The sequence below is a fragment of the Cloeon dipterum genome, chromosome 1 (genome assembly GCF_949628265.1).
Source record: "Cloeon dipterum chromosome 1, ieCloDipt1.1, whole genome shotgun sequence".
Classification (NCBI taxonomy): domain Eukaryota; kingdom Metazoa; phylum Arthropoda; class Insecta; order Ephemeroptera; family Baetidae; genus Cloeon; species Cloeon dipterum.
Genome location: NC_088786.1, coordinates 36,282,728 through 36,309,754, shown reverse-complemented (window position 1 = coordinate 36,309,754; position 27,027 = coordinate 36,282,728). Strand labels below are relative to the sequence as shown.

General features: G+C 41.5%; 1 protein-coding gene across 1 annotated transcript in view; it reads left to right on the top strand.

Moving 5' to 3' along the window:
- Positions 1 to 27,027, top strand: part of LOC135933950 (cyclic GMP-AMP phosphodiesterase SMPDL3A) — a 202,149-nt gene that overhangs the window by 125,535 nt on the left and 49,587 nt on the right. Inside the window, exons 3-4 of the mRNA XM_065475429.1 lie at positions 17,393 to 17,461; positions 20,790 to 20,952. Of these exons, the coding sequence (XP_065331501.1) occupies positions 17,393 to 17,461; positions 20,790 to 20,952 (232 nt within the window). The remainder of the gene's footprint in view (positions 1 to 17,392; positions 17,462 to 20,789; positions 20,953 to 27,027) is intronic.

Here is a 27,027-nt window from a genome sequence, read left to right as displayed (position 1 = left end):
AATGGGAAAACTTTTCCACTCGCAGATATTTCACGCGCAGGAGTGCAGAAGTATCCGAGCTCGTAAATCTTGCGCTTTATCAATTGTGCGTCGGCACGCTGGAGATCAGGCAAAGCTGCTTTCGGCGCAATCAATCGAGTGGAAGAGTTGCCTTTTTGATGGTCTGAAAATCTGACATAGCAGCAAGCGGAACGGATTTTTGTCGAGACATCAAAGGTGATGCATTCCTGTCTTCGCACCTGAAAATATTGAATTTCACTAGCTGACGAAAATCAGACACAATTTTAGACTAAAAATACCAAATTTTAATGTATGCAATGCGCCGTTCGCATGTGCTAAGCACGTTGCATAAAATTCTACGTAAATTAAAAAAATAATTTCATCCCGTTCTTGACTCTTTTAGGTTTGGCAGGAAAGTTACAATCGTAAAATTAAATTGGCTTGGAAAATTTATCATGAAAATACCTTTAGAACAATGAATATTTTTATTGTTATTTCTTTATTAATAGGTGATTAGCCCAGTAATTGGCGAATCGACCGTTAAATGGCACATCAGGCCAATGGAAATGAAACAAAATACGCGGGAATGAAATTATTAGCTCGGCACGCCTCTTTTTTGACGCTTCTGATTGGCCGCTGGACTGTCTCCTGACTGGCCTCCATTTATTTCGACGCCATATTGAATTCTGACCGGCGGGAACCTACACAGATCGCAACTTGGCCCCCGGTGGGAATTTCGACTGCGCAGAAGGTTTTAATTTGGGTCACGCATGCGCAGTAATGAGTTTCATTCTCCCTGAGAGATGAAGAAGCGATTTGAACATACTGCGCATGCTTAAGATGCGCACAAGTTTACTGCGCAGCTTCAAAATGGGCGAACTTTTCAAGCTGATTGATATTTTGTTATTATTTCTTTCCAAACAGCTGATTGTGCCGGTAATTGGCAAATCGGCCGTTAGATAGCACATCAGGCTAATAGAAATGTAACAAAATGCGCGGGAATGAAATTATTAAGTCTCTTTTTCAACGCTTCTGGTTGGCCGCTCGCTGGACTGTCTCCTGATTGGCCTCCATTATTTCGACGCCATCTTGACTTCTGACCGGCGGGAACCTGTCTATTTTTTCCTTTCCATTTAAATAGACACTTAATATTTTTCTCTTTTACCCAACCTTTTTTGAAAAACAGTAATCGAATAGGAGCCAATTAGGCCATTGACAATTTGATCGAATGAACTTGATGCGTTCAGTGGAAACTTGACTTGATGATAATTTATGGATTGAGAGAGAGAGAGAGGCAACACTAAAGTGCTGATGCTGAATAATGGAGGTGGTGAAAGCTTTTCTATCACGAGACTCGGAGCGCTGCAAGCCTAAAAAGGTATGGCTTTGGCGGCAGGCAAAGACAAAAGTCATGTTTGCCCGAATTTTTTGCTAGGCGGCAACAGCAAATGCCACTTTTGCTCGAGCCAATGAAATATTGAAATGCTCGCACGGCCCGAGAAATGAATCGCTTTTGATGGGAGAATGAGACACGTGTTGGCCCACGCGCCTCTTTTTTATGTGTATTTTCCCATCCATCTGCTTTGGCCGCGTCTCGCGAGGATTCACGGCTCCTGAGAAATGAGTACGCGGCCAAAACCTGATTAGCATCATCAAAAATAATGATGACTATTCCCGAGACTGCTGTAACGGAAATTGAATGGCGCGTGTATATTGGAAATTTATCGTTGTGAAATACGAGCAATTCCATCACAAGCAAAAGGGAAAATGAACGCAGGTGAAGGAAATATATTGAATTTCCAAGAGTATAGGTAAATCAATCCTTTTTTTAATATAAATCTACGCTGCTTCTGTAACAAAGCGAGGAAAGTGCGTGACACGCCCCCTCTGTTGACCAATCAGATGTTTTTTGCCAGTTTTCTCCGAAATTTCCAGCGCTTGACCATGTTTTCTCACATGATTTGAAATCCTCTGATCGAGATCTATCTGAAGGTGTGAGTCTTTCTTTGGGGAAATGCGGAAATTCAGTAAAAATCGCGATTGCAAAATTCCTTTGCGAATTCTCCATTTAAAACAATGCTAACTTTGGTGCCGATTTTCTCGAAAATTGACAACGCTACCAATGTTTTTTTTTGGACCTAATCTGTATGTGTGTTCAAGGTAATTCACTTTAAGTGCCAATTTTCTAAAGAAAGTTTTACTCTAGAAAAATGCAGGATCAGTTGTATTTAAAGTGGATTTTTAAAATGATGGCGCTCTCAACAAACGTAATTAGAGCGTAGGCATTGTCATTGAATTCGAGCCACGCAGCGAAAAGTCGTTCTCAACAGCGTCGTACTCGAATATTTGCACTCGCGGTGCGCTGCTGTGTCGACGAGATGGAGATGAAAAAGAGCTAACAAGTTCATTAGCGAATTGAGTTGCATTCTTTTTTTTTGGCACAATGGCCGGGCAAACAAAGCGGCATCGATTTCCATTCGAGTGCGCGCGGGATCAAGTTGTGCGCGCCGCCGGTGCTTTTGATATTATGCAAATGCGCCCCGCCACCGTGGAGAGTAATAATTTGCCGAGCTGCTAATGCGCGCAGTGCCAACCAAGATTCGGCTGCTGTCATATTTTGACACTTGTGAGATGGCAATCTCATATATAGGCAGGCCCGGACGGCTGTCTGGCTGCAGCGAAATAATCCACCCTCTCGGGCCGGTCGGGGGTGCGTGCGCGGCGCGCGGAATTCGTTCCATCGCGTGAGCTTTGGCAATTACGGCTGCACGCGCGCGTTCCTCCAGCCGGCCAGCCTGCGAGCAGCAACGGCACGCTAATTCGCGGCCGCTTTACGGCCAGAAAAAGAGGCGGAGATGAACAATTTGTGAAAATGCACGGGTGACCACCGCACGATTTTCCCACTGAAAAACGAACCATTTTTTTGTTATCGATTCGATTGCGCTTGCTAATTGTTTTCCAGCTGCGGGCACTACGCTGTAATTATGCGGGGTAAATGTTTGCACGCCTAATTTTCCGTTGGCCCAAATAGCGGGGCGGATTTCAGCTAATTCTAGGCTTGGGAAATTAATGCAGGGAAACGGCCTTTTTCTCTCATTGATTTACTGTTGAAGGTTTAAGGCGACAAAAAGAAAATAATTAAATTAAATTCAGAAAGGAAAAGGTGCTTTGCATTCCTGGCAGTGCTACCTGAAACGTTTTAAATATTTTATTGCATTTATTTATATATTTTTTTCTTATAAAATGCTCTTAAAAGTATCCTAAATAAATTAAAGACCGTCTTTGACGAATTTTCTGAGCGCACCAATCGATTCTTGAGGGTCGAATTAGGTAAATTGGATTTTTTACCGACCAAAAAGTGCAGCGCGACGTGCGAACTTTTTTCCCGCCAAAACAATATGAATGCGGGAACTGCGCATGCGTGAGAGCTGGTTTGCGCACTTGCAGAGAGACCGCCTGTACGAATGACTTCTTTGTCAGATCCACGCTCTGATGCATGCGCAGTTCCCGCGTTCATATTGTTTTGGCGGGAAAAAAAGTTCGCACGTCGCGGTGGACTTTTTGGTCGGAAAAAATATGTATCTTACCTAATTTGACCCTCCAGAATCGATTGGTGTGCTCAGAAACTTCGTCAAAGACGGTCTTTAAGTAAAAAATTTAAATTTTGAAAGGAAAATGAGCTTTGCATTCCTTGCAGTGCTACCTGAAATGTTTTAAATAAATTATTTGTATTTATTTCTAATTGTTTTTTACTTATATTCTCTAATTCTAACCTAAATTTACCTACAAATTTATAAGTTTATCTATTTATAGATTTTACTATCAACAAAGAAGGAATTGAGGAGGTATTAAAGGGAAAAATTACAAATAAAGTATTTTCACGCGTTTTACCGGCCCCGCAGGCCACATTACCTTCAAAACCAAATACCTCAGTAGCCACGGAGTTAGCTTCAGAGAATTCTGCATCAATGGTAGTTGAAAACTGCGCTCATCAACGAGCACAAACGGAAAGATAAACGAGTAGAAATTAATTTAATAGATTAAATCGCCCAAATGGTTCCATTTCCTTTTTTCGCGAACAAATCATAGTTTTCCTACGCTTATCGCCTATTTTCCAAGGTACAGTTAGTATAATTGAAACACATACAACCAAATCACGCTTTCTATAACAAAAAAATGCTATTTTATCCACGGTCTTGTAGACAAAATTGTCAGAAATAAAAGCACAACAACAAGATGCGCCGCGACGAAGTAATTTTTACTTATGGCAGCTCATTGCAGCCGAGGGCACAATCTGCATAATTTGGCCGCTGTGCTGGGCCGTTAAAAGGAGGTCCTCGAAAGCTAATAAGCCGGTCGACGAACGAATGCGAAAATGGCAGGCAGAAAACACGCGCGCGCGCTCGTCGTGTCGTAACAATAACCGTTGGCGCGCGCGTCTCATCTCGGCGCGACGTGAGCAGCGAAAAAGTGCACGCGCTCGTAAACGACTGAATTAGGAAATAATGAAATCGGCGTTAAAAACAACGCGAGAGCAGCGAGCCATTAAATTAATTAGGCGGCGGCTGGCTCGCCGGTGGATTCATTTTTCGCTCGTAAAAGCGAATAGGCGCGGCAGACAGAGGCAGGTGCCTATAAAAGTTGGTTGCCGCGCGCATTAATCACCTGCCAGGCACGTGTTCTATCTCGCCGAAATAACTGAAAATAAAACCGCTAATGAAAATTAACTGGACCGCAGATGCTCGCTCTGCAATTCGCAGCTAACTTTTGCTCGCCCGGCACGACTGGAATTCCGGATTTCGAGCATTTTTTCATTCAGGCATCGATAATTCCGAATCCCAAAGGGGTAGTAGGTTAAAAAAAGGGAATTTGGTGACGCATTTGAGTTGCTCTCTCGCTGTTTCATCGATTCGGGTTTCTATTTATTGCGCTTGAAAAATATACACTTCGTATCAAGTTGTGCTCGTGAAAAAGTTTACCAAAAGATTACATACATTACATGCCGATTTTCTTCAACAAAGCCGGAGCGAAATAACAGTAGCAACAAGCAATTGTCCTACGATACAAATTACTCCTTTCCGTGACAAATAAGAATTGAAATAGCGAATGCGTGCGCTAATCCCGTTTGAATAATTTCAAAGTCGCGGTGCCAAACATTTATTTTTTGCCTTTATGGAGTACATATGAATAAATCCAACAGTGGAGAATTCCGTTTCTTTATCACGTATCAAGTTTACGATTTGTGTGCTTTTATAGGTGCATACGAAAATGAATTTTAATAAATTTTCAGCCGCAGTGGGTGAAAAAGAAACTAGAGCGTATTCAAGAAAGTTTTTTTCTGTTCCTGTCTTGTTCCAGGAAGAAATTTCCTGTCCTCTTTCTGTTAAAAAATTGGATTTTCTTGTCCTGTCCTGTTCCTTAAACTATTTTTCCTGATTTTTATTACATTTCATATAACAAAATGGTTTTAGCAATTTTTAAATAGCAACTTCTCTATCAGGGTTCGCTCAAAAATGCAGAATTGGTTTTTTGCACAAAGAAACAAACAGAAGACACAATTTTTCCGCATTTTTCCGATTTGATATCACAAGAAAACAATAAGAGTAACAATGGAAATTTACATGGGAACGCTCCAACACGTCCAAATCGTCAAATAACCACTTTAAAGTAAGTCTGGTCTCACAGAAAAATATCATAGTGATTTTATTTTTACTTTTAGAGAAAACTTCAATTAAAAAACATGACATTTGATGTTTTTTGGGTTCTCTGCACCTCCAAATCTCGGGTTCTAAGCATCAGAATTGCGAAAACTACCCACCGTTAGACTCGTCTCGACCACCACTAACCAGCCAAAGTATTTAGGGGGTGCTTACCCCCATCCCCTTTCACCCTCACTGCCACAATTTTGATAATAAAATTTTTAGCATGCTATCTCTCCGCTAAAAATATTTAAATCATCCTAAACGCGTCTTCCAAATTACCACCCCTGGAGGGTAAGCACCCCTAAACCCTTTAGCTGGTTAGGAGAGGTCGAGACGAGTCAAACGGTGGGTAGTTTTTGCAATTCTTATGGTTAGAATCTGAGAATTGGAGTTGCAAATATTACGAAATAAGAAAAAAACTGTTTTTTGGGAATGCAGTAATTTTTTCCAGAAAAATGCGTGTTTTTGCAAACCCTGACAACCCTGGAAGTGGACACTTTTTAGGCTAAACGTCGTAATTGAAATTTTATGCTGTCTTCAAATGACTTTTTTTCTGAAATAAATGAATCCTATTTTCCTGTCCTGCCGGAATTCCAGGAAAAAGCAGCAATTAATTCTTGTTTCCTTTTCCTGTCTTGGAATACGGGGTCTAAAAGAAACGCGTCGAGGTGCTAATTTGGAGTAGTGCGACCGACGTTCATTATCTTTTCACTCTGGCGAGCTGATTTATTGGGCGCGGCACCGTAAATCAGCGGCGGACCCGACGGGGGCAGCGCAGGGCCGGGCCCTTCTCGTCCTTATCACCACCGCCGGGTTTGTGTGTGTGTGTGTGTGTTTTACAAGACACTGCGTCGTGCGGCTGTATGCAAGTTGACCTCGGTCGGGGCACCAAAGGTCAGCCGCAGCTCTCATTAACTGAGCCGTCAAACCGCTGACGGCTTGACGAGTGGCTGAAAAGCTTTTTAATTGGCCTGATTTGATTCCACCCACGCGACGCCATAGATAAACAGCTAGTAGTCTCGGTGCATGGAAAAGATTTATTTCCAGACGGCGCCCGTTACGCTTTTGATGGACGGCAGACAACATGAAAAGTGCTTCGAAATAAAGGGTTGATTGCGCACAGATAATTTGATTGCGGTCACGCTAGACTTTTTCTCAAATGAAGACCGAAAACGATCTGGAAACATTGCTAAAACAAATTTTTATTCTTTCTACCACAGCTGACAAGTGAGCAAATCTTAGATTTTTTTTATGCAAACGCTGTTTTGACGTGTGGTTTTAAAAATTTAAATTATGAAAAGCGAGATAGGTGCGTCTCTGATGGTCCATCCGATTACAGTTCCTTTCAGAGCTGAGAAACCGTGAATTTTTTTAATGCATGCATTAGGTTAGAGTAAAAATCTATACAGGAAACCATTTTGACAATTTTTTAACACCAATATTGTTAGGGCTGTGTATTTCGGAAAAATCGGTGTCAGATGATTTTGTTTATTTATTATTTTTATTATTTTCGTGATTTACGGTGGAATTTGATTTGTGACCCCAAATGTTGTGCATAAGATTTTCTTGCAAAAGACACGAGGTGTTGAGTTAATATTTTTTATCTCAAACTGTCTAAATAATAGCGGCGCACGCAGACAAAAATAGGAAATTTTCAAATATATCGTGATTTTTACAACCTCAAATCTCGGGTTCTAATTATCAGAATTGCAAAAACTGCATACCGTTCGACTCGTCTTAACGTTCCCTAGATAGCCAAAAGGTTTTGAGGGTGATCAACCCTCATCCCCCTTCCATCCCGTGTATTAAAGTAACGAGAAAAATCGCGTCGTTTGCACTTTCAGCAATCTTATTCACTGTTCAAAATGCTCTTAAATTTAAAAAATCTACCCAAAACGTTATTCACTATCTAGAGAAAGTTAATACAAGTCGAATGGTGTGCAGTTTTTGCAATTCTGACAATTAGAACCCGAGATTTAGCGATTGAAATGTCGGCAAAAATTCAATTTTTTTTTGTTTTTTGCTAATATTGCCACTAACAAATCTTTCGTTCTAACCACCAGAATTGCAAAAACTGCATACCGTTCAACTCGTCTTAACTTTCCCTAGATAGCCAAAGTGTTTTGAGGGTGATCAACCCTCATCCCCCTTCCGCCCCGTGTATTAAAGTTACGAGAAAAATCGCATCGTTTGCACTTTCAGCAAATTTACTCACTGTTCAAAATGCTCTTAAATTTAAAAAATCTACCCCAAATTCTATTGGCTGTCTACAGAAGGTTAAGACGAGTCGAACGGTGTGCAGTTTTTGCAATTCTGACAATTAGAACCCGAGATTTAGCGATTGAAATGTTGGCAAAAATTCGATTTTTTGGATTTTTTGTGTTTTGCTAATATTGTCACTGCCAAATCTTTGGTTCTAACCTTCAGAATCGCAAAAACGACCCACCGTCGGACGATAAATCCAAAACTCATTCCAATCTCTCGATTCGTTCAAACTTTGTGCACCGCACGGTCGTTAATTAATTGTTTTGTAATAAAAGGAATCAATAATCGACTAATTGCGCGAAAAGCGGATGCATCGAGTGCGCAAAACCGTGGAAAAACATGCCTTTGAGTGGGCGTCGAGCATTCCGCGCTCAGTCAGCGGATTTTGCCGTGCCAACCACTTTGTTGGATTTACCTTTCATTAGAGAGAGAGAGAGCGGCGCGGGCTAAAAGCATTGTTTGCCGACGGCGAGACGTGCCGTGTGTGAGCGAGTTTGAAATTGATTTGTCGCTCTCGGACAGCAGAGAATAGCAGTATTGCAATCGCGGGCGGGCCGGGCGGGCGGGCGTCAGACGCGCGGTTGCAGCCGACAATAAGTAGAGTGCGACAAAGCGAGCAATTCGGACGTGCATTTATCAGCTCTTAATTTATTAGGCGAGCATCAGTGGCGATGAATAATGCGGCCATTACCGTTAATGCATTGTGCCGCTGCACAGCACAGGCGCATTTTGCAAAATATGTATAATGAATCAGTAATTATTATACACTTGATAAAGTATTGCCGTCGTTATTATTGAAAGTGCATCAGCTACCAGCGTGATTTGCATGTTTTGCACTCTGCTTGGCTGATATTAAAATTGTTGTTCGCAATATTGTTATTTATTGGGGCGCCGGGCCGAATTTACACAGTGCGCGCGTGGTTAATTATTGGCCTCGCGTCACGAATGACATGTGCAAATTGCGATAAAACAAGTTCAACGCCAGCGCGAAATGTCAATTTCTGTTCGGACAGCTGCGCGCTGCAAGTTGATTAACTTCGTTTGAACAGCGCCGCCGCCGCCATGTTCATTGGCCAAATGTTGTAAATCGCACGATAAAACTCTCGTGGTGGGCGCATTGGCGCTGGATTATTTCAATTTATTATTTCCGCGACCGCGAAAATTCGGTCAAAATCCGTTTTGTAAAATTTAATTTATGCTTAGCGCCAACCAGCAAATGTTGAACTATTTATAGTAACGCCTTATACGAAATATCGCTGAGCAAAATCCTTTTGACCTTAACGTGAAAAGCTTTCTAAAAATTAGATAGGAGAGCCGTTTAAAATTTTAGAAAATCAGCTAATCAAGCGGCGAGCACTGTCCCCTTATTGGAAATCAAGATTTAATTCGATTGAAGGGAAATTTAGCTCATAATTCACACATCGTTGGATAAATCAAGCGAAAAACCATTGGCAAAATGTGTAATAATTCGATAAATTTGGCACAATCTGATATTTAAAGAGGAATGATACTGCAGAAGCTTGTAAAATGCTTGTTGCCAATGCATAAACTCATCCCTTAGGATTCAGTTAAAGCCTAAATTTACCTAACAAACACTGTAATTTTGCGAGAAAATTGGCTGGAAAGTTACCGGGCTTTTCAAGTGGCAATGGCTGTCTCCTTACTTGAAATCCGATTTAATTTCAAAACCAAGAGTTTCCCCAATAAGTGGCATTCACCGTTGGACAGATCTCGACGAGAGGAATCGGAATATGCCAAGAAAATGTTCAAGCACTGTACATTTTGGAGAATATTGGCAAAATTTGAATTTTTATTGTAGGAAGGTCCTTTTTCATTATTGCAAATTGTTGAAAAAATTGTTTTTCGATCAATTGTGTATGCCATCCAACAATTCAAATAATTTTCAATTGTTGCCCAGCATCATTAGAAATTGTTGCTAAATTTCCAAGACAATAAACTCATTTAACTAAATTTAAGTGGATTGATACAGGGTAACAATTGAAAATTAATTGAATTGTTGGATGCAATAAGCAGTTGATCGATAAACAATTTGTTCCACATTTTGCAAAAATAAAATAAGGACCTTGCTATACGGTGAAAATTCAAATATTTCTAATTTTCTCCAGAATTTACAGCGCTTTGGCCACATTATTTTCTAGGCAGATTTTGATTCCTCTCGTCGAGATCTACAGTTTATGAAACCTTTTAGGAAAACTCTTTGTTGTGAAATAAAATAGGATTTCGTGTTTCGAGTAAGGAGACAGTGCTAACTTTGCAGCCACTCTTCTAAAAAAAATACGCTGCTACTTTTTGCAATTTTGGCTTCTACTGAATCCTATAGGGAATAAATTCATGCATTGGCAACAAGCATATTCCAGGCTTTAACCAAACGAAGAAAGAGACAAACGAAACAAATATACGTAACTTGATGACCTAAAGGCTTTTAAAAAATATTTTAATGTTCAAAGGAGTTCATCGTCAAACCCTATAAGGAAATACTTGTTCAGCCAATAATTGTAACTGGAATGTATCGTAATTTGATGCTATATAAAATGTATTAGTGCTTTTCCACAAAGAAAATCCAATAATTGCAGTTTGAACCCTTGCACCGTATAGAAATAAACGTTGCATCTGCACGCATGACGTCATCCTTCGGAGCTCGCAGAATGCGATTTTAATTTATTCACAATTCATAACCGGCTTACACGCTGGAGATAAGTCTCTTAGAGCGCACTTTTCCGAAGACAAAGGCCTTTTATCGTGGGCAGCCGCGTAACGAGCTTTTTAAAAGCCTCGTAATTGAAGCCAATCATCGAAATCAGATACGGAAATTGCCGTCGGGCGCGCGCAATCATCTTACATGCAGATCAATTACCCGTAATTCCATTATATGTGCGCGCGGGCAACGAACGAACGAACGAACGAGCTAGCGAACGAGCGGCTCGGCAATAATTTTGCGCGACGGAGAACGGAGAACGAGGACGTAATCCTTCTAACAAGCAGACGGGCGGGCGGCGTGCATCTGCGTCGTTATGCAAGTCTGGCTGCGTTCGTTGGTTGCATACTTATTACGCGACTTATCGCGGAAAAGCCTCTTACTCGCGCCATATATATTATTTCCAGCAGCCCGCCGGAGTGCATCGTGATAAGAATAAGCGATGGCGCTTTAAACGCTCCGCGCCGCGCCTGATTGCACTCTCCCACGCCGCGCGTCCGATTCGCGAATACGTGTTTGCGTTTGCACAGCGGAGCAATTCCCTGTGTACTTTGCTTTGAGGTGTGTTGCGCCCATTTTCTGCTTTCCTGCCCACCTTGGCAGTGAGTGCTTTTCGCTTTGCAATCATGAATCGTATTCATATAAGAATTATTATTGCGGCGGCGGCGGCTGCTGGTGTGACGGTTCGAATAGCTCTTGTATATGTGCAGAATATTATGCTCACGTTTAATTGAGAATTACTGGAGTGAAAGATATTTAGTTATAGTACATTACAGATGGTACATATACAGAACTTCCCCACCATCTGATTAATTCAAAACTAAAATTATATCATGAGTAATATTATTCTTGCATTGAACACAAATTATTTGTAGTGCAGACCAAAATATCTTTTATTAGATTTTTTATCTAATTTTTATTAAAATTGTAGCAATGGGGTTGAAAGGGGATGGGGGTAAGCACCCCCTAACCACTTTGGCTTGGTAGTAGAGGTCGAGACCAGTCTTACAGTGTGTAGTTTTTGCAATTCTGATGGTTAGAACCCGAGATTATGAGGTGCAAAAAAACTAAAAAGTCGAAAAAGTAGCAACATTTTTCACATTTCGTCAATTTTGCACCGCCAAATCTCGGGTTCTAATTGTCAGAATTGCAAAAACTACCCACCCTTGGACTCATCTCAACCTTCACTTACCAGCCAAAGTGTTTAAGGGGTGCTTACCCCCATCCCCTTTCAACCCCATTGCTACAATTTTGCTAATACGCAACGACCGACGACCGTTCCTCGCGCTGCTCATTGTTGAATCTTTAAAGGTGTATGGACTTTTAGGGGTGGAGATCAAACACCCCTAAACCTTTCAATTACTCAGAGGAGGTTGAGATGAGTCCAACGGTGGGTAGTTTTTGCAATTCTGATGGTTAGAATCCGAGATTTAGAGGCGCAACATTAACGAAATGTGAAAAATGTGCTAATACTTTTTCGACTTTTTGGGTTTTTTGCACCTCCAAATCTCGGGTTCTAACCATCAGAATTGCAAAAACTACCCACCGTTAGACTCGTCTCGACCTCCACTTGCAAGTCAAGGTGGTTAGGGGGTGCTTACCCCCATCCCCTTTCAACTCCATTGCTACAATTGTGATAATAAATTTTTTTAATCATGTTTCTTCTGTGTTTAAATTCTTAAAATTATCCAAAACTCCTTCTATATTACCATTTTGTTGCACCCAGTCCCTTCTTTTAAAACTAAAACAGCAAATAATATTTTTAAATTAAATACTAATTATTACAAAAATCCAGAATTATAAAATGTTTAAAAAATAAAGCAATTTCGGGTTGGAGGGAATTGCCTCTAAACTCTTCAGCTGGTCAGGAAAGGTCGAATCGATTCCAATGGGGGGTAGCTTTTGCAATTATGATGCTTAGAACCTGAAATTTGGAGTTGCAAAATTTGAGAAATATGAAAAATACATTTTTTCGATTCTAGAGGTGAAATTACAAATTCCACCACTCTGAAATTCACATTTATCATGGGAAAACTTTAATGAATATTTTCCAAGTTTCAAAATCAAATTAAAAAATGCTTTTAGTGTTTTTTTAATTATTTGGAACCTCTATTTTGAGATATTTTCAAAGTCTTTGAATTACTGCTGTTGATTTGTATAATTCTCCTTTATAAACAAAACTATCGGAGCGATAATGATTCAAACTATTTACGCCAAAGTGTGGAACCACTTCACCCTGGAAACTCGCTCAGAATCTTTGCTTGCGTCGTCGACAGATGTGCACGTGTGGCTTGAATTTGATTAGCACACATGTAGAATTATTCGGGAAGAGGTTTCAGTTTGCATTCAAAGGAACCACTCACCCGTCCACGTACAGATAATGCGATTTATCTGGAATGTGGGGCCACGTGGTCCTTTTCCAGGAAAGGTCGGAGTCGAAATTAGGTTTGAATACGCATTGCACCGGCCTGGAATCTGGAATCAATACAAAGAGTCGTCGTCTCGAGTTTCGCGAGGCAGCAAAACAGCAGCAGCCAACTTTTCGCACGAGTAAAAAATAAATCGGAAGAAATATAAAAGAAGGCGTCCGCTGGGCATTGCGTCTACCGCGCGCGCCGACTTACTTGTTGTGCTGTGTGTATTTTTATTTATCAAACTGTTGATAAAAGGAGGCGCGAACGGGGAGAAAGGTCTGCTGCTGTCTGCGGCCGGCTTACAGGGCAGAATATTTCGCCGCCGAGACTTATTGACAGAAACTCTCGGGCGGCTGCGGTGGCGGAGGCGGCGGCGGCGGCGGCCGCATTATATAAAGAAAGCCAAACACGTTTAAGAGAGTGCTTCGCTTGCCAGTTTTGTTTGCCCACACTCGCTCGCTCACTCCCCCGGTGCTATTTTTTATTGCGCCCCGGATTGTAAATAAAGTCTCGCGCGGCGCAGATAAATAGCGGCGGTTAGAGTGCTCGCTTATCCTGATCCGGCCGATCCGCCGAGATATTGCGGGGCCGAGGGCCTAATGAAATTCGCACCGCATCATCTCGCCAGGCACGCTCATATTCGGCTCGACCCGCCGTGAGTTGAATACACACATCACGCCCAAATACCTGCGCTGCACTGATTTTCGACTAGCAAAATTAATCAAAATAATTAAAGGAAGCCCAGATTTGAGAAAGAAGGAATGTTTTTAATTGATAGTGGCAATTCTAAATGAAAAGGAATTATGCTAATAATTTCATTTCTATTAAATTCTAAGAATTTTTAATATTAAAGCTATTTTCCTATTGAAAGATGAACTCTTTCAATGCGTCATTGAGGCTGTGAAGATTTTCTCTGCTCTATTCCATTGTTCTTTATACTGGATCTAAATAATTCCATAATTATATTTCTGCTCTGGTGAGCAGGTTAATTAAAATTTAAATTAAAAGTGGAGCAATTCCAATAAATTGTGTGCGAAATTTTTTTAATTTTTTTTTATTTGAATCCTTAAATTAGGAGGGATACGCATAATTATTAATCTTAATTGCTCCTCAACTTATGATATTTTTGCCTATTCATTTGCATCGAAATGTCTTAGTTGCTTTCTTAAATCAATTTCTTAAAATTCATTTGCTAAAAATTAAGAAGAATAATTTTTATAGCACTATCTTCCTTTCTTCATTTTTACAGTGCCTTGACTTTTAGAAATTAATGTGAAAAAAATGGTATAAAGAGTTTGAACCAATTATTCATTAAATTTTTTATTTATATTATTATTTTTCTCGATGCTCAAAGCGCCAACAGATTGCGCCACCGTATACTTGCGTAATAAATTTAATTTTAAGGCTCTTCCGCTGTGATTTTAGACTCAATCCAGCCACTGTACATTCTTCACTTAATATTCTTTCTTTTGACGTGCTGAAAACCAAAATCGGTTAAGCCAATCACCGTAGATTCGGGAAAAACTATTTTTTGAAATATAAAATCTTTTCCAACGTTTCTACGGCGAATGACTGGATTGATTTTAATTTTCAGCACGTCAAAAGAAAATATATTAAGTGAAGAACGCACAGTGAAATGATTAAGTCTGGAATCACAGCGGAAGTTTTAAAAATTAAATTTAAAACGAAAGTATACGGTGGCGCCATCTGTTGGCGGCTTCGAACACTGAGGTAAAATTATATTGGAGTGAAGTTAGAATTAAAAATCACAAAAATGTAGTCTTAACTCACCATATATATTTTCATTTTCTTCTTTTAAAATAGGGCAGAGCTAATTATTCTGTGTTGCGAGGAAAGTATCGAATTAGTAAAATTCTCGACATAGTCAATCTGTTTTAATGCTCTCCTCAGCGTAATCACCATTCTGCCCGCGTGGCGATTACCTGAAAAGTGGCAAAACTGCCGACGTCAGCGGCACGTGCAGCTGGCAGAAAATTAAAATGGGGCGCGATTGCAAAGCACAGGTTGCTGCGCGGGGCCCAACTTTTGGGTCTACAGGTGCGATACATCGGCCTGCGCCTTTTCTGCTATATAGGGCCATAAATTGCGCCGACTTGGCTTTGCAGCGGCGGCGGCGGCGGCACCCTATTAATCTCGAGTTGTTCCTTCTGGTAATTAAGCAGTTAGAGCCGGGCTGCTCTCCAGGGGGTCTTTATTCAGCAATCAGGCCAGCTGCCGGCTCACTGGGCGGGCGTGTGTGTGTGCGAGTTTCAATTTGATCCGAGCCATTATATGTATCGCTACGCGGTGCGCGGCACCCAAGCTGGAAGCTGCACTGCCGTCACTCTGATTATCGTTATTATTGCAGCAGCTTGTCTCCCGCCCGCCCACCCCATCGCCGCCGCCTCCGTTGTTGTTGTTATCGCCGTAGTCGGCTCAACAGATTCGGTTTAATTCACCATAAAACAATTATTCAGCGATGCGCCGCGCCAAATTGAACCGCAGCGCTAATAGCGTGTGTGTGCATCACGTCGACCCTGCCCTGCGCGCGCCTCTGATATTGGTTGCTCAGCCGTGTCAGCGTGTGTGTATACATTGTTGTACAACACAAGTTTAATCATGTTTGCGGCTGTAAGAAACGCTTGACGCATAGACACAGCGTCCCAGTCCCAGTAAAATGTTCTAATTTTTATTAATTAAAAAAATAGCCTCCCGGGAAATCCCGGCTCGCTCGTCATTCCATGCAAATGTCTGCAAAAAATTTAATGTGGAGGAATAGGTGTCACAATTTATTTTTAAATTGAAAATAATCATCATTTTCTTGTTTCCTTCCCCTGGTGCATGTTATAAAATTTTACCATCGGAGCAGTTTCGGGCGAATTTGGAAATTTGGAGGTCGATTGGACATTGTACGGGATTTTTGGCGTTGAAATTTTTACGTGCCACTTATGTTTGCATAACAAATTACTGTTTGTTAATTAAGATGGTGAAATTCCAGGTTTGAAGCTCGAGAATGGGAATTTTCCCTATGTATTCGTTATCTAAAAAAATCCCTGAAAATCGAGTTCTGCGAATGAAAATTGGACTGTAACTCTTGACTGCGTCCCCATTCCTGACAATGAGAGCTTCATACCTGGAATTTCTCCATCTTTATTAAAACAATTTCTTTTAAGTGTAATCTAAAAATTTCAACGTCGAAAAAATGCCGTCCAATCGACCTCCAAAAATTGGAAGTACATTTCGTCTGGAACTGCTCATCGGAAGTAAATATTTTTTCATCATTTGCAAAATTAAAAAAAACTGCACTCCCTGTGATAAGCTGCTAAGAGTTTTCTTTATAATGAGAGCAGCTGTTTGGCTATAGTCAGGTTCCGGAGCAGCAAAACTAAATCTCCGCTTCGCAGTGAATATTTGCCTCACTAGCCGTAGATAACGATTGACTGCCTCAATTTGCTGAAAATAAGTTCAATAGAAAAGAACAAGGGAGAAATTCCCGGTGCTTATACTCTTTTTTAAAATAAAAATCACATAATATTACCCAAGCAGCAGAAATTTAGCTCAACGGACTGGAAGGCGCAACGGTGCTGGTTTTCGCACCTTTCCAACGGCTTTCACAATCAGGACAAATGTCAGGCGTGGGGAAGCGAAATTATGACTTTATTGGTCGCAATGCTATCCGAAAAAAACTATATTTTGAATAAATAATCATATCGAGGTTCTTTTCTTATGAAGAATTGAAATTCTGGACATTTTCCTTTAATCAGAGATTGCCCTGCTATAGTTTTAACCCTATTAAATGGACACAAATATGAAAAAAATGGAAAAAACCCAAGTTAGAAGCGGAAATTTTCCATTTGCAACAAAAACTGAACTTTCGGATCCTGTTTAACCCTCTAAATATCAAATTTAAACAAAAAGAGTAAAAAAATTAATTAATTTTAAAGGTTCTCCAATGGCCAGTTGAAATTTTCAGACCAATTGTGTGCGAAAATAGTAAATCTGAGAAAAATTTGCTCAATAGGAAAAAACTGGAAATTTAATCAGCTTTCTTTTGACGCTACTATCAACTGGTGAATTTTAACGAGGCTAAACACAAACCCCTTTAGAAAATGGCTCAGCAAGTGGACAAAATCATCAGCTGGGAAAATTGGCCCCGAAAGAGGCTATAGCTATCTGGAGAGCAAAAAGACCGCGTTGCAATTTTTATCATTGCATGGCACCACGCAATTTCACCTTCGCCGCGACTGCCCTTTATACATGTATTTTTGCTCATGTTATTCCGTTTGTGTTCGCAGGTTACTTTTGGCACATCACGGACATCCACTACGACGTCAACTACACCAGTCTGGGGGACCCAACCAAAAGTGAGTATAGTCGTTGGCCGCCGCGACTGCACTGCACGCCGCCTTTTGACACACATAATATGAATATTTACGCCGTGCACGCGAAATGCATGCGAGCGGCCAGAATGGCAAAGCAGCAGCACGTACGCCACCTCGACGCCAGGTTGTGCATAGCCAAGCGGGCGGCGCGGATGATTTATAAATGCGCACCGGCGCTCCAGATATATATACGAATATATAAAAGTGAGCGGCATGAGTCTTGCAAGCTTGTTTAGCTGCGCCAACCCAACATCTGGCGCGGGCGTTTGCACCTTTCGGCTCGGGCCGCTGCTTGTGTTAATTCCGCCTCCGTGATGTTACACCCTCATTTAAGGACCGGCATGAATTATGAAATGACGAGTCGAGACTCGAGTGAATTCCTGCAGTTTTTTCCCATACTTTTAAACTGGTTTTGGGGAGTGATAGTGAATTTCCCCTCAAAATCATTTAAGACACATACAGATTAGATTCTAAGGATCATGTACAGCTAAAAAAATACATAGGTAGCGATGTAAATTTTCGAGAAAATCGGCCGCAAAGTTAGCATTGTTTTAAATGGAGAATTCTCAAAAGAATTTTGCAATCGCGATTTTCACTGAACTTCCGCATTTTCCCAAACAAAAACTCTGACTATCAGATAGATCTCGATTAGAGGATTCCAAATCATGTGAGAAAACATAATCAAGCGCTGGAAATTCCGGAGAAAACTGGTAAAAACCTTCAGAGGGGGGCGTGGCACGCACTTTCCCGCTCTCACTTCCAACTTTAATCCAATCATTCCACTTTAAACGATGAATAAAAATTGAATTCCTTGCAAATGAACGTTCAAATTAATTCCGCGTCAGAAACACTTTGGCCTAAATTGCGCGGAGGAGCTCAGCACAAAGTGCAAGAAGTCGGCTTTGCGCTTTGCGGTCGGTCGGTCGACGCGCGCGGGCAGAAAAAGCGGCAGGAAAGTGCAGGAGGCAACCAATAAATTGCGGTGGCTTTAATACTTTTGACACGCGAAGATTATAAAGTGGTAAATTATAATCACGAGCGGCAGCTTCGGGGAATAAGACGGTGTGATTTACGGCGGCCACACAGACGCCCGGCGTCCTTTCGCCCAGGGTGGCAACTTATTCGCTCGTGCCGCGCGCGCGGTGCATCCCCTGCGCTGCACCGCTCGCACGCCGACAGAATAATTCCATTGAGACGCTGCTCCTCCTCTGAAAATTGAAACCCTGACTTCAGAGAAAAGTTTTAAGACAAATTAATTGTCCATTGTGATGGTTGGTTGTGTCACATTCGGCAGGAAACGCAATTAATCGTAAAATTTTCGTTGAAGACCGTCTTTGACGCAGTTTCTGAGCACACCAATCGATTCCTGAGGGTCGAATTAGGTAAAGTCGATATTTTTTCCTACCAAAAAGTCCAGCGCGATGTGCGAACTTTTTTCCCGCCAAAACAATATGAATGCGAGAACTGCGCATGCGCGAACGAGTTTAAGAGCTTGCAGAGAAATCACCTGTACGAATGACTTCTTTGTCAGCTCTGACGCATGCGCAGTTCTCGCATTTACGTTCATATTGTTTTGGCGGGAAAAAAATTCGCACATCGCGCTGGACTTTTTGGTCGGGAAAAATGTCCCTTTTACCTAATTCGACCCTCAGGAATCGATTGGTGTGCTCAGAAACTTCGTCAAAGACGGTCTTTAAGAATTAATTGCCAATAACCTCTTATTTTAACTAAAAATAATTGTTTTTGATTTACAAACATGCTCTTTCAAACTAATAAATTATTAGTACATATTTCACAAAGTTTTAGAGTGTTCTCTTTGCTAATTAAATCAAGCTATTGGTGAATATTTACAAATGACTCCTGTTGATATAGAAACACTTCTTGCCTTTCTATGATTAAGCAACCTCTCTGCATCTCTATAAAATTAAATCAACTTCACAGTCAGGCCGTTTTTGCATTTCCGTTCGCATAAAGTCCTTCATTGCTAGCTCGTTGAAAGAGGAGAAAGCGTTGAATGCGATGGGAAATGGGAATGCATTAGGAAACAAAAGCGCGCTGCCTTCTCATTTACTTCATATATACGTATTGGAAGGAAAAGCAAATATATCGAGAACGTGCGCCTTTGTTTATTATATATCCTCTTTGCTGCACGCCGCGCGTCGATCTCCTGGTGTTAATTAATCTGCTGCTCTCGTGTCGTCTCGCTTTCAACTACCATTATTGCACGCAAATAATCGGGTGCGGTGCTTCTGACAACTAATTATTGGCAAAAACATGGCACGTGTGCGTTCGCTTTACAGAGAAAATCAGCGCTCGTATTGGAAAGCAGTTTAACGCCCCATTTGGCTGACCTTGTTATCGTTAAGTTTGCAATATTGCAGCAGCCGTAAACTCATTCGCGCAAAGATTGCATATACTTGGCACAGCCGTTTTCCCAGCGAGCAGCTCGCTGCTTAGCCCATTAAATTTTATGCGCAATTAGGTTAAGTGGCGAGCGAGCTCTCAGCCTCTCATCGTATTGTTTGGAATTAGCTCTTCTGGCTGCGTTATCAACAAAGTTCGAGTGGAAGTGTCGATACCCTAGAGCTGATTGGCACGAATCTCTATTATAAGCACTCAATTTGAATCCAAACGAACTGAATTTCTCGCCAGAAGGGAAAAATTCTGCAACAAGACGTTATCGTCAAAGTCTTTTTGTCCCGATTTCTTGTAAAGACTGTCTTTGACGAAGTTTCTGAGCTCACCAATCGATTCTTGAGGGTCGAATTAGGTAGAGTGGACATTTTTTCGACCAAAAAGTCCAGCGAGACGTGCAAACTTTTTTTTCCCGCCAAAACAATATGAATGTGAGAAGTGCGCATGCGTCAGAGCTGGTTTGAGCACTTGCAGAGAGTCCGCCTGTACGAATGACTTCTTTGTCAGATCCAGCCAGCTCTGACGCAAGCGCACTTCTCGCATTCATATTGTTTTGGCGGGAAAAAAGTTCGCACGTCTCGCTGGACTTTGAAGTTGGAAAAAACATCCATATTACCTAATTCGACCCTCAGGAATCGATTGGTGAGCTCAGAAACTTCGTCAAAGACAGTCTTTAATCAAGTCTAAGGTCTAAAAGATGCCAAAAATGAATTAACCAATATTGATTTTGCTATTTCTACGTTTATTTTGTTAATTCTTTGTTTTGTCTTACATGTAGCCGCGATAAATTCAAAGGGAAGCAAAATTTTCCTTCTACGGTTGAAAGCAAAAAACTTCCCTCATATTGTCGTATTTTTTGTCTCAAATTGAAATTGCTTCTGGTGCGTGATTTCAGTGTGCTGGCTGATCCGGCCAAACAACGGCGGAGGCGTGGTTCGGCGACAGCCCGGCCAGTTCGGCGACTACAACTGCGACTCGCCGTGGTCGCTGGTCAAGAGCGCTGCGGACTTCATGAAGAAAAAACACGGCGACAACATCGAATTCGTGCTCTGGACAGGGTGAGTGCTGCGTCACCGTCCCCTCCCCCTCGTCCCGCAAATTTCGGCGGCCGAAATTTACAACTGAATTAAAATTAAAACGAAGGTGCGCGCATATAATAAATATTTATGGCCCTGCCGTGCGAAATTTACTGCTGCTGTTCTAATCTCATTTCGGAGCACATAAAATTAGAGCCGAGCGTTTTTCCGCGATAAATTTGTCAGCCTTGAACACATACACATTATGCAAATTCGCATGGCACACACCTAACAGGCTTTCTCTCTCTCTCTCTCTTGCTCTCTCTCTCTGCGGCGGCCAAACGCGATTAACGTAATTAGCGGCATGAAAGCTGGCCTCCCCCTTGATGCAGCTTCATGCAATTAAGTCTGCTGTTTATGCAACCCTCCTCGACAAATTATGCAGTGCGCCAGAAATTCCGCCCGAAAAGAGCGAGGCCAATTTTTGGCAGCAGCGTCCGTTTCAGCTTTAACAATCATATTGATCCACACGTCTCCACGTACTAGAATTTTTCTATGTAAAACAAGACAACTTTATGCGTGTCTACTTAATAATCTCGCCATTTTCATTGAAGAGGGAAAAAAGTCAAGAAATGTTCGTGCGCCGAGCAAGAAACGAATTGAAAAGGCGGCGGTGACAGCTTTCTTATTTAACAATAGGCGAGACCATTTGTCAAGAGCTTGTTGTGTTAATAAAAAAATGTTGTGAGACAGGTTGCGCTAATGAGCTTTTTATGCGCAGTTATTTTGAGGTGAAAACATGCTAGAACGTTGAGATAATAAGTAAGTTCTATCAATCTAATTTTTGACGTCTTATTGCAGCGGGAAAAGATGAAAAAAAACCTCCAAAATGAAGCAAAATGTAACGTTAGAGACAGAGGACAGCGTTTTGCCAGTAAATTGATGCTGATGTTAGTATTGAAAGCATGTCAGCCTCTAATAACTAGATTAAAGCTCAATTGTGTTCACCTTTTGCCTTATTTGTAGCAATAGTAATGCTTTTCATATTTTCCGAGAAAAGCGGTTCGTTCAACCATGACGCAAAACGTTATTCTTTGCTATAGATCTTTGTTGAGAGCTCCAATTACAATATCAGCACCTTGGGAATGATATTATTAGGTCGGCACGCCTCTTTTTTAATGCTTCTGATTGGCCGCTGGACTGTCTCCTGATTGGCCTCCATTATTTCGACGCCATATTGTCTTTTCTGACCGGCGGGAACCAACACAGATCGCAACCTGGCCCCCGGTGGGAATTACGACTGCGCAGAAGGTTTTATTTTGGGTCACGCATGCGCAGTGATGAGTTCCAGCCTCCCTGTGAGATTTAGAAGCGATCTCATCATACTGCGCATGCTTTAGATGCGCATACGTTTACTGCGCAGCTTCAAAATGGGTGGATATTCAAAAAATTATAAATTTCGACGCCATATTGACTTCTGACCGGCGGGAACCAACACAGATCGCAGCCCGAACCCCGGAAAATATCAGGGGCTCTATTTTTCATATCTCAGCAAAGACAGGATTTTTTAAAGAATAATTCATAATGTGGGCAAATAATCCGCTCGAAATTTGTTACTGCTCGATTGGTGAACATCCCCTTCGCGAGCACCCTAGCCGGTCGTTCGTTGCTCGAGCGTCGTTGTTTTTGCACTAGAGTTTTGGAGCGCAGGACCATAACACTAAGATATTACGGCGACGGGCCGAGCGTGCGGGGCAATATTGCCAGGGCTACACTATACAGCCAAATTAAAAGTAATAGAAAATAGAGATTTCCGCACTGGGCAAATAATAAACAGTCTCTGAAGCATTGCCAAGAGACGAAACCGAGAGGAGAGAAAATGCGCGCCACCGTGTTGTTTCCTCTGCTCTCTCGCAGCGGCGGCGGGCTGAATGGATGGAATTTCGCAAGAAGCCAGCAAGCCAGTGAGTCGGCGGGCGACGTGTCCCCCAAATTGAAACTCGGTGTTGGCGCAACATCAAATTTTCATACACCATAGCAACAGAGAACAGAGGAAAAAAGCACTTTTCTTTTAATTCGCATCGGGAAAGAGACTTTTCTCTTACAATTAATGAACCATGCACCCACAGTCGCAGTCAAATTTTGTCTTTATGACTCCAAGCACAAGGATTAATTTTTACTTCATTCTAGATGACATATAATACCTGCAAGTGTTGTGATTCTAGGAATTACATTTGAGTTAATCTGTAAAAATCAGCGGGGGCCGGGTTTTGATCTGTGTTGGTTCCCGCCGGACAGAAGTCAATATGGCGTCGAAATTTATAATTTTTTGAATATTCGCCCATTTTGAAGCTGCGCAGTAAACTTATGCGCATCTAAAGCATGCGCAGTATGACGAGATCGCTTTTAAATCTCACAGGGAGGCTGGAACTCCACACTGCGCATGCGTGACTCAATTTAAAACCTTCTGCGCAGTCGTAATTCCCACCGGGGTCCAGGTTGCGACGTGTGCTGGTTCCCGCCGGTCAGAAAAGTCAATATGGCGTCGAAATAATGGAGGCCAATCAGGAGACAGTCCAGCGGCCAATCAGAAGCGTCGAAAAAGAGGCGTGCCGACCTAGTAATTGAATTCCCGCGTATTTTGTTACATTTCCAATAGCCTGATGTGCCATCCAATTCGCCAATTACCGGGCTAATCAGCTGATAGTAAAGAAATAACAACAAAAATATTAATTTCATGATAAATTTATTAGACCATTTCCAATTTACGTTTGAAAATTTCCCGCCGTACTCTACCTGACGCCATATCTACGCCTGAATCTATAAAAATAATAATATTTATGGCATGATCATACAGTTGGGATTTGATTTTGCCGTTATCCAAGTCCAAGTTGAAAATAATTTGGATTTTTAATACGATCTTTGATAAATTTTTTCTTTTCCTTTGAATCTTATTTGAAAATAGGGGATGACAAAACTGGTTAAAAGTGCAAACCTTCTCCTTCAAAAAAATGCCGTGTTTGTGTTCCAACCTACGACAAAAATTTCACGACTGAGAAAAATCAGGATTTCCACCCAGCAGTCAATGAATGGCTGCTGGGGGCAGCTGCACAAAGTCCCTGAGCGTCCCCTGCGGCGTTGCTGGGGCACAGTGCAGGAATTTATGGAGTTAATGAGTAATAAAAGGCGGAATGCGACGAATGCGAGTGCGCTGCGTGCAATTAAGCAGTGGCAGATTTCACCGCCGCCACCGTGTGCAGCTGTCGGAGGGAAAAAGTTAATGAAGCGGGGCGGCACACTTTTGTGTGCGCCGCAGCGAGCGAATGTTTTTGCCGGCGGAGTAAAAAAAAAAGAAATTCCGACTTTTCCATCTGCTGTCATCAATCGGGACGAGAAAAAATAAAGAGTAAAAAACCGGTTGCGGGGCGAATCTAATTTGGAGCCCATCTCTCCGCCTCTGCAGCTATGCTTTTTATTTTATTCCCTTTTCCCGGAATCGACGCGGAGATGTTATCGAAATGTCTATTCTATTCGCATGAACGGCGCGCGAGAATGATTTGCCAACTCAAACTGAAGAAGAGACAGGCGAGCAAGTTCATCCGCTTACTTGGGAACACGACAAAGACAAACACTTTGTCGCGTAAAAAGTCTGCTCGCTCTCTCATTCACGCGGGCGTAATCCTTTTTGAGTGTAATCGCTTCAGAATATCGAAATACGTAATCCGCTCTTAATTAGACATTGAGTGTACGCGATCTTTGAGCGCAAACACACACACACACGTCTAAGGCCTCTAATTATACTCGCGCGTGCTTTCAAATTTCAAAGTAGTGCCGTTTTTGCAACGCGCTCTTTTGTCGTCTCGTATATATATTACATCATGATGCACTACTCCGTCTTTTCTGCTCTCACTGATAAATATGTATGTGTTGGAATGAAATAATAGAGCCACGACGGCGCCATGCCATTCTTCGGCCTGACACGCTTTTGTACGTGCGTTTTTGCGCCGCCTTTGTTTTCTCTCGGCCCGACTGACACTTGGTCCGCCCGGCTGACTTGCGTTTCGCTTTGTTAATGATGTTGATACCGAGGCGACACTCTCAACAATATCAATTTTTCGCATCTGACTCGCGTTACTCACGCCTCGCATGAAATGTGCGCTGTTGGAGAGCCCGCGCGCTTGCCTTTCATCCACACAAATTTTGCAACAAACAAATTTTATATCTCAGCCTGTCCTTCAAAGTTAAAAAGCTCCGCTCGGACAAAATTAAAAATTAACACAGATATGGAGTTTAATTATCAGACTGATTCCGAAACAAAACTGAATCATTCTCATTTTTGTTGCATAAGAAATAATTTTTTGAATTTAAAAAAATGATATTACATGAAAAGTTAACAAATTTTTCATATTATTCTGACCTAAAGTGCTTCAAAATCCAGAAATTTTCGATTTTTACCGTTTACGCCCTCTTTTTTGGGTAAAGGAAATTAATTGCTTTCGGGGTGAGAAGAATTATGAAAATTTAATCGTGACAAGATAAAAAATAGTGATTTTTAGTCTTGAAAGTTGTTTTTTATATTTTCAAAAATTGCAGATTTTCGAAAGGGGTGTGTGTTTGGCCTGATTAAAATTCACCAGTTGAAAGTAGCGTCAAAAACTTCCTAAATTCAGAAAGCTGATTAAATTTCCAGTTTCTTTCCTATTTAGCAAATTTTTCTCAAATTTACTGTTTTCGCATAAACTTCGTCTGAAAATTTCAACTGGCCGTTTGAGGAACTTTAAATTTTTTTGGGAAAAATTAAAATACCGAAAATACCCAAAATTAAGTTTTGAGAATCATCTCTGAAATTTAATTTCGTTTTAATCATTTCTATGATTTTCAGAGGCTATCAGAGACTCCACACCTATTATTATTTTCAATTTTTGCTCAGTAAAAATTCATATCGTATGTCCTTTTCAATGAGAGTGTCTTTGAGCTGTAATTAAAACAGTATAATATATGGAGCAATAATAAAACCAGAGTTTAATTCAATATTTCTCAAAAGTATTTAATCCGAATAAAACGCTATTCCAGATTTTTTTCCCAATATTTCCTATTTCATATTATTTTCCAATATTTTAAAAGAGCAGTTGCGTCACATTGCAATAAAGTGCGTTTTTAATATTGGATGAACTCTATACGCAATATTTTCCAGGAAACTCATTGAGCGGAAAACTAGGCCGCGTGGATATTTCAAAATGAGTGCGTTGTACAAACATCCGATTCGCGTATATATTTATACAAATTGCTGCGCGTTTAATCTCCATCAAGTTGCTGTTTCTCAATATTGCAAAAAGTCACATTTCATCACATCGCAGCAGCAGCAGCAGCAGCGGCGGCAGCGGCGCCTGTTTAGCCAACAATTTATGCACTTACAACGCGTTGATTTATTATTCAGGCAGGACTTTGCGACAGGCAAACACGACGCGCGGCAATCAATCCGCCATCAGTGTTAATCAAAAGCGCGTCGATTGATGGCGTTTTAATCACCGGCGGCGGGCACATCCCGCGTGCTGCAGATGCAAATTAGACGCGCACACACACACACACGAGAGCAACATCTTTTCTTAATTGCTCAAACATTCAATTACGCGTTTCCATTAATCTCTCTCTCGATGCGCGTGCTGAAAAACACGATTAATCACACATCTTATAGCGTGGCAATTTACACACCTTTGGGTGCGTTATTAATCAAGCCGGCCGCAACAATGATGCCCTTTTGAGTTCTCGCCCCCTTTGTTTGCGCGCGGCGTCGTGCAAATTGCGATACACACCCCACTTGACAGCGGAGGACGCAGCGATTGTGCGCGCGGCCCACGCGTTCACGTCCAATTATTCCGCACCGCATTGAGCGAGCTAGGCTTTCTCCCCTCGCTGCGGAGATCGACAAAGTTCAAAGGTGGCTGGCGTTTTGATTTTCTTTACAAAAATATCCCTCGCACCATTTAAAGTCAACCCAGATTGATGTCGCCCATTAGGAAATTTTGCTTGATTTTATTTGTTGTTTACAGTTTTCTGGCCTAATTAGCGAGACGGAAAAAATTGCTTGATTTATGCTTCCATGACTGATTTTCGCCC